This window comes from Jatropha curcas, chromosome 9 (assembly GCF_041381405.1).
Source record: "Jatropha curcas cultivar XTBG-Jc1 chromosome 9, XTBG_Jcur_1.0, whole genome shotgun sequence".
NCBI lineage: Eukaryota > Viridiplantae > Streptophyta > Magnoliopsida > Malpighiales > Euphorbiaceae > Jatropha > Jatropha curcas.
Window position 1 is genome coordinate 27132461 of NC_143159.1, and position 16223 is coordinate 27148683.

General features: G+C 34.9%; 3 protein-coding genes across 3 annotated transcripts; all 3 read left to right on the forward strand.

Annotated features, from left to right (window-relative positions):
- Window positions 1-442: 442 nt before the first annotated feature.
- Window positions 443-7019, forward strand: LOC105639787 (uncharacterized). The gene is made up of 3 exons (XM_012223942.4): window positions 443-1061; window positions 1344-1474; window positions 5791-7019. The coding sequence occupies exons 1-3, from the start codon at window positions 939-941 to the stop codon at window positions 6596-6598; spliced, it is 1062 nt and encodes a 353-aa protein (XP_012079332.1). The 5' UTR covers window positions 443-938; the 3' UTR covers window positions 6599-7019.
- Window positions 7020-7497: 478 nt separating this feature from the next.
- On the forward strand, window positions 7498-9328 carry LOC105639797 (protein TIC 20-I, chloroplastic). The gene is made up of 3 exons (XM_012223954.4): window positions 7498-7661; window positions 8068-8273; window positions 8523-9328. Exons 2-3 carry the CDS (start codon window positions 8078-8080, stop codon window positions 9158-9160), a joined length of 834 nt encoding a protein of 277 aa, XP_012079344.1. The 5' UTR covers window positions 7498-7661; window positions 8068-8077; the 3' UTR covers window positions 9161-9328.
- An 837-nt stretch (window positions 9329-10165) lies between these two features.
- Window positions 10166-16012, forward strand: STT3B (staurosporin and temperature sensitive 3-like b). The gene is made up of 6 exons (XM_012223966.4): window positions 10166-11301; window positions 11571-12107; window positions 12894-13348; window positions 13685-13807; window positions 15286-15345; window positions 15534-16012. Exons 1-6 carry the CDS (start codon window positions 10375-10377, stop codon window positions 15661-15663), a joined length of 2232 nt encoding a protein of 743 aa, XP_012079356.1. The 5' UTR covers window positions 10166-10374; the 3' UTR covers window positions 15664-16012.
- Window positions 16013-16223: the final 211 nt, after the last annotated feature.

Genomic DNA, 16223 nt, shown 5'->3' on the forward strand with positions numbered 1-16223 from the left:
TTTCAGATTAGGTGTAAATAAATAAAGAAGTTTCCTAATTAATAAAATATAAACATTTTATTTTTTTTTATTAGGAAAATACAGAAATTCATTTGACACATGAAAACCATACGAGAAAAAGGAGAGCCGTTGAAAATAGAAAGATAAGTGTGGGGGTCCACAAATGAAGCGCTAGGATGCGTCGGTGTGTCGGCAGTCTCTCTGCACTCGAAAGAACCGCGTCGGCAATATTTTATATTATTCCCAGTTTCGACCACTTTATTTTTTTTATTTATTTTTTTTAAACGTCTACTTTAGTCAGGTTAGGCCTCTTCTGATAAATAATGATAATAAATAAAGTAATAATAATCAGAACAAATTTAAGATTTTTTAAAAAAATATGATATATATTTATTTTTATATTTTTTATAAATATATATTAGCATTTGCACACAAGCAAAGCGAAAGACTGAAAGCCACACAGGCCATACCTCTTTCTGTCTCCCCTTCTGGGATTTGACATTTTTTTGGGATTTTTTTTATTTCTATATTTTTTATTCGTATATAAATTAAGAAAAAAGATTATTATTATTATTATTTATTCTATAAAAAAACAGATTTTTTAAGATCAAATGGAAAGCAGAGACTTTGTCTGCGGAAAGAATCTCATGATTGGATGATGGAGAAGAAAGTTTGATTCCATTTACTAAACCCCTCTGCCCTTTGTCTATTCCAAATTTCTTTTCTGTTTTTTACCATTTGTTTTTGTTTTAAAAGTAAGATATATAGTTTATTTATTTGTATTATCTCAGTCCATCATCTCCAGTTGAATCATTTTACCGGCTGATCTCCTTTCATCTCCTCCCAATTGGGTTCTTTCTTTTTCTCTCTCTCTTTTAAAGAAGATCGAAAACAAAGGAATTGAATTTGATCTGAAGGGTTAATAAAAAGAGGCAAAAATGTCTCCTTCAAATGCTAATGGTGTATCTGGAGGAGGAAATGCTAATAGCAAGAATTACATAGAGCATCAGGTCTCCAAGTTGGATACTCTCGCTGGTGTAGCCATCAAGTATGGAGTCGAGGTATTTCTCCTTTTAATCCAATTTATGTACTTTTTTGGAAAAAAAAATCATTTGGGTTACTTTCAATTTCTTGATTTTGGTTTAAATTCGTTATAATTTGAGATAACTCTAAGTTTCAGGAGATCAAAAATGGCTAGATATCCACCTTGTTTTCGTTATTTTTGCTGTTTTTGTAGTATATATGACATTATGCCCAGTTGCCCGTGCTTCATTTTCATGAGATGGGTCCATTTTGAAGGTTAATTGTTACTGATGCATATGTTTCGAATTTTCTACTATTAGGTTGCTGACATCAAAAGGTTAAATGGATTGGCTACTGATCTTCAAATGTTTGCTTTGAAGAAGTTACTCATACCATTGCCAGGAAGACATCCTCCATCTTCCATTCTGTCCAGTGATTCTGCTTCTCCAGGGTACTAGTTTTTTCACTTTCTATCGTCTCTGCGATGTATTTATTATTTCCATACCGTGCTTCTATATTTTATTATCCATCTTTATGAGTTGGTCTGGACTAATTTACATTTTGAGACTAAGTTGACCTAATATCCTTAGTAATAAGATGAACTTCCGCTTCTTTCCAAAACTCAATGTTCCATATTTTTGGAATTTTTTGTCCCTTCTGTTATGCCTTAGGAAATCTTGTTATCGAGTGAATGCTATGCCTTTGCTCAATTGTTATTCATTTTCATCTTTCTAGGGCTAATGACAACTTGGAAGAGGATTTCTCTTTTTTTTGGTTTTTGGGCTTCTTATATGTCTTTTCCAGTCTATCGGCTAGCTTGGTTCAGTCATTTTTATAAGCAACTTGCTCTGTGAAGGATGCAAAAATTAGTGGCAAACTTCCAGTTTCTTGTGCCATAATGCTGCATGAGTTGCAGGAACTCAGATTTGATGGTTGCAACTTGCAAAATTATGCAAAAGATAGAAAAACCCACGCATGTGATCTTGAACACCTAACCAATGGTTTTTTATTTTTCCGAAATTCGTCGAAAGTAGTTCCTTATTTCTTTGGTTTTTTTTTCTTTTTTTTTTTTTTTTTTGGTCTGGAATAGTTATCTAATTAACTAAAACTGAAAGAGATTATTTTACAACAATGATTGGACTTCAAATATGATATTAAGCTGGTCATTTTAAATGAATCTTAGACCTATGAATAGAGGCCTGATAAAAGATGAAAGTTTTAAATTAAGATCCAGAGTACATGGAATAAAGAGAGAGTTGGATAATGACTGCAAAATGACTGCTAATAGGAGAATGTGCTTTAGAGTTTAGGTATTGTTGTGGATAGGATTTGAAATCAAATAGGTAAAGATAGAAATTCGGTTTTGAACTGCACTAAACAAGGTTTTCGGAAAATATTTCAGGAATTTAGTGCTACTTGATAGTAGTTTGATTATGATTTCAATAGAAGATTTCTATGGTTTGAAGGAGCTAAATAAATTCTGAATTTGTGGAAATTTCTTGTGAAGTCAAATGTAAAGGACTCTAAGCTACACAACCAAAATATGACAATTTTTGAAGAAGATTGTAGCAAAGAAATTGCAGGATCGTTAACTCTAGTATTAGACAGCCTAGGATGAGCATTAACACAATTAATGATTGGGCAAATTTTAGGGTCTCACATATAGAGCTTTGCAAGTTTTGGATTTGACACTGAGAAGGAGTACTGCACATGTAAATAGAAGAAAAGAAAGGAAGGAAAACATTTACAATCATAAGTTTCCTTAGTTATGACATCCACAACTCAGGATTGCTTCACAAACCCCTTGGAAAATTGGTGTTCTTGGATTACTTTCTGAACGGAACATGTTTTTATTTAGCCCTTGAAATTATAAAATTTTCTCAGTGTGGACCTCAAATCTAAAATTTGTAACTTTTTTGTTGGTTATTCCATCTGTTCTTTAGCAGACTCTGAATTGCCATCTGACAGAATCTCAATTGCTACTTTAGTGTAAGTTGATGGCGGTAATGATAAAGGGCTGCCATTAAAGAGAAGTTCGACTATTTGGTTACTAAAATCTTGAAGTTTGAGGACAACATTGCTAAACCTAAACAAGCTCATGTAATAAGTCCATACGTATTCCTTTGCAAAATCTTGACCTGTAAAACTAATTATTGATGTGCTTGGATATGTAAAACTACTAGCATAGCATGAGTATAAGAAACTTCAAACATAAAACTTTTCCAGCATGTACATTAAATAAGAAACTTGAATGTTTTAAGTACTAAAGAACAAATCATGTACCATAGAGGCCTTATTAAAAGAATGAGACCCAAATCCATGCCTATTAAAGCAAACTTGGGAGCCATGTTGTCAAAGGAAACTCAGGCACAGCCTAACCGCTTCTTTATCGTTGAGATATGACTGCTTCATTCAGGAATTTCCTAGGTAAGTGTGTGGATTGATTGAGGCACTTGCACCACTTACACAGTCATTGTGTCTTTTATTTTCCTGTCCCTTGTTGAACTCACTAGAATAGTGCATTTGGTTGACTGAATCAATTTGCATGATTGACCATAATTGTTGAAGATCTCTAATCAGTGATTGAATTGAACAGAATAATATAGATAAATGAATAAATATTAATTCAGTTATTTTGGTTATTGGACTTCTCAACGGGAACCTCTTCTGCTCAACCTAGATAGATAAATAGAGAGATAGATAGAGGACGGGCACGCAAGCAATTTTGTAGAAATTGCAAGATAAATATATCAACCTAGATATAAAATGCTAACAGATTGGAAACAAATGAAATTGAATGGTTCTAAAAGTTTGAAACCGTTCTGCAATTACAAGCTAAGAATACTAATAACATGCAGAATAAGAAATGTAAATTTCAAAATAAAGGTAATAAGGAAAAATAAAAGGAAAAGAAAATTTGCTTGAACAATCAAGAGGGATTCTTCTGGTGAAGTGAAGAATTGGATGTCCATGAAAAGTTATTTAAATTTCTTCAATCGGGCAAGCTGGGGAAAAAATTAAATTTCCAGTGCAGTGGAACTGGTGTCATCTTTTCCAGTATTGCTCTCAATGAGAAGCAGGAAGTCACTTCCGATCATGTCCTCCAAACTCAGCGTCGCCTGCGAAACCTCGATATTTAGCTACTGTTGGTGGGTTTCTACAGCTACAGTGTTCTTACTTTAATTTGGTTACAAGTACAAATGCTATAAGAAAAGATTTGCCATGATTATTGTTAACGGGAGTTTTTTAAGATTTGACTAGATACACTAAGGCAATTTTGGTTAGATTGACAAACAGTTGAGCCATTGATAGTTGACAGAGCAAGGCCAAGGACCGGCACCTTTCTAAGAGTGAAGAGACCTATTACAATGGTAGTAGTTTACACTTCTTCCTTAGCTTTAATTAGGGCAAAAGGGCATCTAGCATCATGAATGCAGAGGGGAAAAGAGGAAAACTAAAAGGGAAGGAAAAAAAAAATTAAAATATAAAAGAGTGAATATTGTGATTCATTGCTTGATTTTGATCGGCTTTAGATTCAGAGCTGATATTGTTGAAGGAAAGGAAGTGCAAGAATTTAATATTTTAATGGGGAAAATGGCCTATTTAGTAAGGGGAAGCACAAAGACTTTAAATTCCAGGGCAGTGAATGTAGAAGACAAAGAGGCTAATTCAGATGGAGGGTCAAAAATATAGTGATGCAAGTATTTTTTATGTTGATGAAGACTAGAGCTTCTTAGGATTTTCCATGGCAGAAACTAAAGTGGATTTTGTATAATTTTGCTTTTGAGTTTTCGACTTTAGGTAGATGATCTTTTACCAATCATGATGGATATGTGATGATATGGAGCCTATTTGTTTTTCTAATGGATTGCTCAATTCAGTGATGATATTTAGTAAGTTTGAGCATTAATTACTTGATTTGATGTAAAATAATTTGTTTTATCGTGATTTTTTAACAAGAATTTGACTTCCGAAGGCAAGTGCCTGTTGGTTTAGTTCTCAAGTGAAAGGGGCCTCATGGTCCCTTAGAAAGGTGTCTCACTTTGTGGGTTGCTGCCTGCTGAACCACACCTCCATTGGAGCCATTATGGAACTAGCAGTTACTAAAATAAAGAGAATGGCAGCACGTTGAGGCTGTTTTAGGAATTATTTGGATAGGGAGAAATGCATATGTTTTCAAAGATCATGTTTTATCCTTTAATCTGTTTAGGGGTAAAAGGTGGTTTTCGTAGTTTCTTTGGAAGCCCATGCTTAAAAGGGCTTTTAGAGAGTGTCTACATGCTTTCAGCAGGATTGGACAGCTCTATCTCATAGTTTTGCTGTGTTGATTCTGTTCTGCACTTGTGAGAGAAGAGTATCTTATCCTCGTTGTAACATCTAGCTTACTTTCAATATAAAATTCTTTTTTCTGTCAAAAGAAATAAAAGAATTTGCTTTAGTCTATTGAAAAAAGATAGTAATTTTATCATCTCCTTGAAGCATCCAATGAAAAACTCTCCAACCATGTAACCACTGCCTCGCCTTAAACATTTCTGTTATTCTATGGTTAGCTATTTGCCTGTTTAGCATACAATAACACCTGCAAATAAAACCTAACAGTTTGGAAAAAAAATCAAAAACTCAATTTAACTGTTCTCAATTCAAGGTGTTTGTTCGTATTCTCTACTTTTGCTGATCACATAATACAGAATGTTTAAATGTATGAATAATTTTGAAATATATAAGTACACCAGATTTGTATTGACTATAATACTTTCTCTTTCACAGGGGAAACAGCCTTGATAGAAGTCCACAGCAGCCACGCTACTCTAATGTGTTGGAATCATTTGAGTCCTTGAGATTCAAACCAACCCAGCAGAAGGTTTCTCCTGCTATGAGTACTTTACGGGATTATTATGGTCTCAAATCTTTAAATCACAAGGGTGCAACTGAAGGCACAGAGATGGCTGTCTATAGAACAGGAAGCTCAGATCACCTGAAGGAGGGGTTGTTACATAAAACTTCACCAATCTCTGGATCACCATACCACAATCTCAAATCCCGAAATACTTCTAACAGTTTATTGCCCGAGGATGGTAGTCTTATGGTAGACTATATACCTCTTGCAGAAGCTGGAGATGCAGAAGGTGAGAAATCCAATGAGAAATCTGTTCGAAGACGCCAGAAATCTGAAGCAGATCCTAGAGCTGGCACACCAGAAAAGTTGCTGAAGGAAGAAAACAGTGGTGGAAGCAGTGATTTCTCACCTGTAACGGGAAAGGGTTTAGCCATGAGACCAAAATCAGCAAGCAGAGCGGCACTGTCCAGTGAAACAGAATCAGTATGGTTAAATTCTATTCCAATAGGTTTGGGGGATTCTATAATGGCTGATGGAATGACTGGAGTTAGAAAATCATCGAGCACACCAAGTCTTCATGACCAAGACAACAGTAATCTCCCTTCTGTTTGGCCATCTTCAAAATGGAGTTTGAAAACTGACCTGCAGGCTCTTTCAACTGCAGCAATTACTATACCTATATTTGATGGGTTACCAAAGCCCATATCTGGACGCAGAAGCAAAGCGGCCCTTGATTAGCTTGAACTTTTGCACAATTTCGTGGAAATTTTTTTATTGTCTACTTTGATGTAAATGGGAATGGAATATCTATGCCAACCATTGTCATGTCATATTGCTGCAAAAGTGCATTTGAAAGAGGAGGAAAGCCAAGGAAACCTAACAGGGAAGAAAACACAGTATCAGGTTATATGTTTGAAAGAGGAAGAAAAAGAAAAGCTGCAAGGAAGAACGTTAAAATTGTCATTTTCACAGCTTTCCATTTTTCATTTTTGACATAATCTCTGTTATATAATGTATACAATACAACTACAAGAGCCATTTGTCTTCTTCTCTTTTTCTTTTTCTTTTTCTTTTTTTTTTTTAAATCACTGGAAGTGCACCTATCCTAATTGTTTAATATTATGCTTATATGAAATTTAATGAAGATTATTTTATATTATATTGTATTGAGAAGGTGAGAAATTGAGTGTCTTGAAGCTCTGGTTTGGGCCAGATAGAAATAATTACTTTAAAAAATTACTATTTCACCTTTTCATAATATTTTCTTCTAAAAACATATTGACTAAATTTGTAATAACTTTTGTGACTACGAGGGCTTGATTTCGAGATTTCGGACTTATAAAATACGAGAAGATCAATTTAGATTATACCTGATTGATGCATTCTTCTTTGTTAAAGAAAAAATAGGTTTATTTTTAATAATAACTAACCGTTTTAAATGTTGTTTTTGGATGAATTGATTGGCCGATTCAATTTAATTTAGTTGATATACAGTTGATCTTTTCATGCCAGTTATAAACGACTGGTCGTCTACTGGCTGCAAGCACGGAGACAGGGGCCAAGTTCATCAAAATTTTTCCAACGGTGCGTTTTATACGCGAGCTGCTATCGAATGACCGATTATAAACGAAACGACCAGTCGACATAAACGGTACATCATCGCAGATTCACAAAACTGGAACGCTGCCTTACTGTCTTGATGGCCCAATAAAAACGCGAGATACGATAAACTATGAGACTGATAAATCGGAGCTGCAAACCCTAACTCACCCCTCGCCAGCATTTCAAGTTTCAATCCAAGGTATAATTTGTCAATTTTTTTATACATTATTTACCTTTTTCTTTGGCATTGTCGTTGAAGCAAACAAGAAGTATGAAAATATTGAAATTGGTTCAATTTTTTTTTTTTTTTTTTTGCTAATCTGTTGTCGAATCCCTAATTTGTTACTAGTCCTCTTTCATGCTGTAAATTTTTGTGACTTTCTGTTTCAGAAAAGAATTTTGGTTGCAATTACTGGATAAGTTTGTGTGAAATTATCCTTAAAGAAGCTGGTTAACTCAAGAGGGTTGATGGTGGAAAAGAAGTTATTTTGCTTTTTTTGCAGAAAATGATATTAAATGGAATGGATTTGGATTATTTTATTTTTTGCTGATTAGTGATATACTGAGTGCCTAAATGCATATATTCCCATTTTATCTTCAAACAGGTGCTTGGAAATGATTCTAAATGGAAGCACAAAACCTTCTGTTGCTGCTGGATGCTCTTGTACTAATGTAAGCACATGTAATACCAGGTCTAGTAGCCCAGTTTCTGTTTGTCTTCCTCATTCCACTGCCAAGGCTTCATTCTTAAACATCCGGAGTTCATGGCTTCCAGTTCCAACTTTTGAGTCTAAATTCAGACAATCTAGAGGTATATGTAAATTTTCTTGTCAAAATTCTCATTTCTCTCCTTATTGTTATCCTTCATTTTCCCCCTGTTTTTTCTTGGGAAGCAGGAGGATTTCAAGGCACCAATTTGATCAAGTTGTCATATCATAATGCTGTAACCAATTTTAACAAGTTCTCCATTATAACTGTTACTTTGATGGTCTTGTTAGGTTGTAGAGCATCAAACTAATGATGACTTATTGTTCTCATCTAGAATTTTTTTCAATGGCAGGTTTGCCATCCTTTCACCTTTCTGCTGCATCAACTACACTCTTAGGTGGTGATCAAGGTGGAATTTGGCGCACAATTCCCTCATTGCCTAGGCGTTGCAGACGTTATTTGTGCCCTCGAGCATCAAAAGATGTCCCGTCCAGTTTTCGCTACCCTCCAATGACCAAGAAGCCAAGATGGTGGTGGAGGACTTTAGCATGTCTCCCTTATTTGATGCCTCTTCACGAGACATGGATGTATGCTGAGACGGCATATCATCTGCACCCATTCCTTGAAGACTTTGAATTCTTGACATACCCATTCCTTGGAGCCATTGGGAGTTTGCCGAGTTGGTTCCTGATGGCATATTTCTTTGTTGCATATCTAGGAATCGTAAGGAGGAAGGAATGGCCACACTTTTTCCGATTTCATGTTGTGATGGGAATGTTGCTGGAGATTGCTCTTCAAGTGATAGGAACCGTGAGTCGCTGGATGCCACTTGCTGTCTACTGGGGTAAAGTAGGTATGCATTTTTGGACAGCTATAGCATTTGCTTACCTTTTCACGGTTTTGGAGTGCATAAGGTGTGCTCTTGCCGGTATGTATGCAGATGTCCCTTTTGCCTGTGATGCAGCATATATCCAAATTCCTTATGATTAAGGAATACAAATACAAAAACAAACAATATTAATTGCGTTTCCATTTTATGTTTTGTATTAGAGGTTTTTTTCTTGAGCAGAGAACAGCTGTATGTTGAAGACAATCATGTACAAGTATTGTTTCTTGTATTGAGTTGTTTCTTGTATCGAGTATTTGGTTGCTGCAAAATTCAAATCAGCCCCTTGCTATGGCCTCCCTGTTTTCTCTAATGCTTTTAGGCCTTAGCATTTGAGCATTGGCTTCATTTTCCTTGCCATGAAAGTAAAATAAAAAACACATTTTTTTTCTGTTTTTGGTAAAATTATATTCCTTTGTTCTGATAAAAATAAATTCAATTTTTTTTACTCGCCTTAAATGGTAGTCTTATTTCTCTTGTTAGAAGAAAATAATCTTTGTAATTTCCTATTCTATTCTTATTTAACTTGCATCTCTATCGATAAATATATTGATTTGTTAAAAAAAAGAATAATACGAGTTCATCTAATTTTAATATTTAGGAAAATAAAATAAAATAAACTATATTTACTTTATTATTTATTGGATAATGTAAATGTTGAAATTTCTGGATTATAACATTTCTGAATATACCAAACGAATTTTAACTTAAATTTTCAATTTCTCATTTTAAATGAAAATCAAATTAACGAGCTATTTTTAATCGAATTGAACTGATTTTTAATAATTAAATTGAATTGAATTGCTTTCTTCAAATAGTCATCTCAAGTCCTTATGTTAGAAAAAAAAAGTTAAAATAAAGATATAATTACATAAAAATATTTAAATGTCTATAAAGATAACGATAATTAAAATTATTAGTTCGTTGAAAGAAAAATATATATTCAAGAGAAGTTCCGAGTTCGAGTTTTTTTTAATAAATTAAAAAAAGAAAAATATATAATTGATATTTTTTTTTTGTTTGATTCGATATATAGGTAAGACTTAAAAAAGGCCGTATATAGCAAACATAGGATAGGACGTTTTGGGCTCTTTTTGAAGGCCGTATCGGAATACAAAATCCATAACCATTTCTGTCTGTCGCTCTCACTTACTCACTCGTATATTCATATTCGTATAAACCCCGATTCAACCCCGATTTGTTTTTTCTCTCCTCCCATGGCGAAAATTGATCTTCCTCTGTAGCCCCAATAATAATCTAATTTCTCGAAGCAGAAAATCAGATAAAAATCCTATCTTTCATTTCTACTGCTCATAAAATGGGGGGCAAAATAGAAGCGGCCACCGTCAACGGCACTGCAAAATCTGGATCCGCACAATCTCTGAATAATTTCAAGTCAGATCTGTTTAATACATTCTCTCTTAAGTCTCTCAAGCTCAAAACTAAGCAACAGGAGCTCTTGATCCGAGTCTCAATTCTCTGTCTCGTTTACGTTTTAGCTTTCATTACCCGTTTGTTTAGTGTTCTTCGTTATGAGTCTATGATTCATGAATTCGATCCTTACTTCAATTATCGAACCACTCTTTTCCTTACCCAAAAAGGATTTTATGAATTCTGGAATTGGTTCGATTCTGAAAGTTGGTACCCTTTGGGTCGTATTATTGGTGGCACTCTATACCCTGGTCTTATGGTCACTGCTGCTGTCATATACTGGACTCTTCGAATCCTGCGCTTTGCCGTTCATATACGCGAGGTCTGTGTCTTGACTGCTCCTTTCTTTGCCTCTAACACTACCCTTGTCGCCTATTTCTTTGGTAAAGAGATTTGGGACTCTGGTGCTGGTCTTGTTGCTGCTGCTCTGATTGCCATTTGTCCTGGATACATTTCTCGATCTGTGGCTGGCTCGTATGATAATGAAGGGGTTGCCATTTTTGCTCTCTTGTTAACATTTTACTTGTTTGTTAAGGCTGTTAACACAGGGTCTCTTGCTTGGGCATTGGCTTCTGCTTTTGGGTATTTCTATATGGTTTCTGCCTGGGGAGGTTATGTGTTTATCATTAATTTGATCCCTCTTTATGTAATGGTGCTGTTAATTACTGGGAGGTACTCTCTCAGATTGTATGTTGCATATAATTGCACGTATGTGTTGGGAATGTTGCTTGCTATGCAGATTCGGTTTGTGGGTTTCCAACATGTGCAGTCTGGAGAGCATATGGCTGCAATGGGGGTCTTCTTCTTGATGCAGGTTATTATACTTAATCTTCTTCCAAATTGCATAATTAGAGCTTACAGCAGCATAATTCAGTTATACTCTTGTTATTTTATTTTTCAAAGAATTGCTTAGCAATTGATGCTTGATTAATTCTTCGACCATTTATTGATGCATTCTTGTGTTGTTTTAACTATGTTGGTCACTTTCAAGAATGCAATTTGTTATAGATTCTCATTTCCTTCAGTTTGCTGTCAGAGAAAGCTATACGCACACTGAACTTGCATGTTTATACTGTTGTACAGGTATTTTATTTCTTAGATTGGGTTAAGCACTTGCTAAATGATGCTAAGCAATTTCAAGCCTTTTTGAGAATCACAGTGACCTTCACAGTTGGTGTTGGTGCTATTGCTCTTGGAGTTGGCACAGCATCTGGCTACATTTCTCCATGGACAGGCCGGTTTTACTCTCTCCTGGACCCTACATATGCTAAGGATCACATCCCCATTATTGCATCTGTCTCTGAGCATCAGCCAACTGCTTGGTCATCTTTCATGTTTGATTTTCATATTCTGCTTTTCTTTTTCCCTGCTGGTCTTTATTTCTGCTTCAAGCGACTATCAGATGCTACAATATTTATAGTTATGTATGGTCTCACTAGCATGTATTTTGCGGGTGTAATGGTTCGGTTGATTCTTGTGGCCACACCTGCTGTGTGCCTTATTAGTGCTATTGCTGTTTCTGCTACCATAAAGAATTTGACATTATTGCTGAGGGCAAAGAACAAAGTTGCCCAAACTAGTTCCACTAAAGGCGGTAGCAGTGCAAAAGCTTCTTCTAAGGTGAGATTTATTTGACTTGGTTTAGATTCTTCTTTCACTTCCTGCTTTCTAATGTATTGCTGTGAAATCACCTTGTATAAGCATATTGTTATTGCATAATGTTAAGACTTAATGCTTTTCTTAATGCTTGTGTACTTGCCTTCTTGTTATAGGATTGATAATGAAACAATTTGTAACTATTTTAGCAAATCATGAGAAAGTGCTTTCAATGACTACTATCTATTCATTTCCCCAGATTGGGTCACTAGCGGTTTCTACATGCAGATTGATTTATTAATTGAAGCTTCTTCAAACATTGATTCAGGATAACTATTCATATTCTTTAATAGCTCACATGCCAAGTTTTATTGATTGTTAACATAACTTCAGATTCAGTTTTCCAGCCATAAAGTGAACTTTTTTGAGTGATAAGATTAGGACTATGCTCAACTTGTCATGTGGAAAAGGTTATACTTATCCATCTAGAAAAGATCTTAATGATAAAGTGTGGTTTACCTGCGAAAACACATGTATGCCTACCAACCACCTCATGAAAAAGGTAACTAGAACAATTTGAACATAACAATTGCTGTGGCCTTCATTCAGCATAATTAGTACTCAATATAGGCCACGGCACTGTTAGTACTGAGCAATTGTGAGGTTTGCAAAAAATATAGATTAATAATTGTTCCAGTTGGAACAAAGTATTCTTTCTTATTAAATTTTTAGCATTAGACAAAGGTTGGTTTCACTTTATGCTGGTAGATTTTGTAAAATGTGGGCTCACTCATGTGATATTGCATGCAGGCTTTGCTTGATCAATCTCAGCCTTTCCAAAAAAATGGTGCTATCGCATTGCTTCTTGGTGCATTTTACTTGCTCAGTAAGTATGCAACTCACTGCACCTGGGTGACTTCAGAGGCATACTCGTCTCCCTCAATTGTCTTGGCGGCAAGAGGTGCCCATGGCAACAGGGTCATCTTTGATGATTACCGTGAAGCATATTATTGGTTACGGCAAAACACACCTCCAGATGCTAAGGTGATGTCATGGTGGGATTATGGGTATCAAATTACTGCCATGGGAAACAGAACTGTTATTGTTGACAATAATACCTGGAACAATACACACATTGCCACTGTTGGACGTGCAATGTCATCTTATGAGGACGAGGCATATGAGATAATGAGATCACTTGATGTGGATTATGTATTAGTTGTCTTTGGTGGTGTCACAGGTTATTCTTCTGACGACATCAATAAGTAAGGCTCTAATAGTCATATTTTGAAAAGTGTGTATCTTTCGAGTTGTTTACCATCTTTATATTCCTTTGCTCTTTTTAATTTGAAATTGTTCATTAAAACATAAAAACAAAATCATTATGTTGATATCTAGCTTAAATAATCAAGTGAATTCAATTTTCTGTGAAATTTGACAAATCCAGATTTCTCTGTTTGACTGGTCACTGAAGTTATCTGTTACAGTCTGTAGCGAATTTCAGCAGTGTCTTATGAGCATCTGTTGGAAAGATGTTGCTAAATTTTTATTTCATGGACAACATGCTTTCATTCTGTCTTAATTCTATTCATTTGCACTAGGTTTTTGTGGATGGTAAGAATTGGAGGCGGAGTATTCCCTGTTATCAAGGAACCTGATTATCTTGTCAATGGTGAATATCGTGTTGACAAAGGTGCAGCTCCTAAAATGTTGAATTGTCTCATGTAAGTATCTGTGCTGAGTCATTCTTCATTTCATATATCATTAAAGGTCTGAATATTTTTCCTCGTTTCCTTGATATAAATAAACTTAAAAATGGGTCTTTATTGCTTCCATGTATAGGTGGTTGAAAACAAATCTTATATGAAGAGTGATTCTTTGGTTTTTGATAGTGCTTTTATTGTATAGTCATTATAACTCATTTGAGAGGAGTAATTCTGATAGTTGTCATTATAGGAAATGTGGGGAGACACCTTTGGAAAATAGTTGCCCTTTCTATGCTTATTTTTCTTCATTAATATTGCTCCCTCATTCACATATCTTAGTCATATAATGGCTGTAAAATGATCTTCTATTCATGTCTAAAGGTTGCTGCATTTTATCCAAGTAATCGCCAATCTGGCTAATAATACAAATGGAATGATATATAATGGTCGAATCGTAAATTCTTTTGTTTAGGACAGGCAAAAAAAAAAGGGTGGAAGAAGGAGAAAACAGGAAGAAAAGAGAGAGGCGGGGTGGGGTTTTGGCAACTAGATTGATTTTTTTGTTTTTGTGACCCTAGTGTTTAATGGGATTTTTCTTGGTTATATTATTTTGAATTTTATTAATCTACTATGGGGTGTTCTTGGTATAAGGGTGTAAGTGAATTACTGCACCATAATTGAGCTTGATAAAAGTTATCTTATGTTTGTTTATTACATTAAATAAATAAGTTCAGACAAAAGACAATCTGTTCAATTGGGAGAAGATTAGCTAGAGATTTGAATGTTTAACCTTCTGTATCGCATTTGCAAATTTTTTTTTTTTTATTTTTATTTTCTTTTAGTATTGTATTGCAACTTTGCTCTTCAGTGGATATTGTAGTCTCACGTTTGTGTCAATTGAACAGATTGTGTAGAGCAACTTTACTCTTTTATGGATGTTGTAGTACCATGGTTTTCTCAATTGTCTTTTGTTTCCATTATCTTCACTTTATCCCATTATCTTTTGTTAGCTATCATAATGTCTAACAATATGTCAAATCAGAAACTATTCCCAATTTTAACTTAATTATGTAATTGAACAAAAGTGTTGGAGGGGATTGTAATATTAGGAAAATGTTATTATAATGTAATTTATTTACTCATTTTTAAGATGAATCTCAAGTAATTCTATGCATGAAAACAAAAGTCAGCTAACATGATTGGGTTGAGACTATGTCTTTTGTGTCTGTCCTAGATGTTTGGAGTATTTGCTTGGGATTTATTCGTGCAATATATCCATTTTATTTGATGACATAATGGTGATGATTTCTTTAAACTAGAGTTTCAATCACTATGGTAGATTTTTTTCTTACCATCAACAACTAATAATTTTGCTTTGAAGCCAAACTTGTAGTTTCAGAGTTGAAGTGCATTAAAACTATACATCTATGTCATGAGCCGCTTGTGGTTAAACTTTCTACTATATATATATCTTATTTGCTAATTTTGTTACTTAGGTACAAGCTATCCTACTATCGATTTGGAGAGCTGGTAACAGAATATGGCAGGCCTTCAGGGTAAGTTCAGCAATCTTACTCTTTGTTTCTGAAGTTGTATTTTATATGCTTGCATGCAGATGCTTGTACGTATATGCATTTGCATATTAGAGAAGGTAATGTTTAATAACTAAACTGCCACTGTAATTTACTTTGTGAAAGTTTTCAGTATGCATTTCTGTAATTCTTGTGATTTCTTCTTGTGTTAGCTATGATCGAGCAAGGGGTGTGGAAATTGGAAACAAGGACATTAAGCTTGAATACTTGGAAGAGGCATTCACAACATCTAATTGGATTGTCCGCATTTACAAGGTTAAACCCCCAAATAATAGGTGGTAAGATCTCTGTCTGGAGGACACAAAGGAATCTCGTAATTGATCCACGGGAACTTGAATCTTGCAATATAGAGTTGGCATTAGAAGAAGCAGTATTTGCTTAGAGAATGAGCTTGTAACCTCCAGGCGCTTGAGTTTTCTGGACCCCATTTTTGGAGTTTTTGTAACCGCCCCTTCACCTCAGTAGTGGTTGGTAGACACATTAGATCCTTGACTGCCTAGTATTCTGTGTAACGAACGAGCTTGGTGGAATTCATAGATCTTTTTACTTTTTTGAGGACTGAGAAAAGGGAAAATTGAACTGTGGTAAAGGTTTATGCTCGGATTATATATGCACTTATCTCTAGACTATACCTATATGTGTGCTGTTTATAGATACATAGGTGATAAGGTTTTGTTTTCTTGGTCTCTCAACGTAAGCTTGGACCAGCAGGCTATGGCATTTAGCATGCCTTCTTATTCAATGAATATTGTTACCGTCAGCATTGCAGATTTTTCCCTCGAGAGCTAACCGGAGAGAATGAAAATGACAGCAATTTTTCAAGTGGCTATTCATTTTAGTGT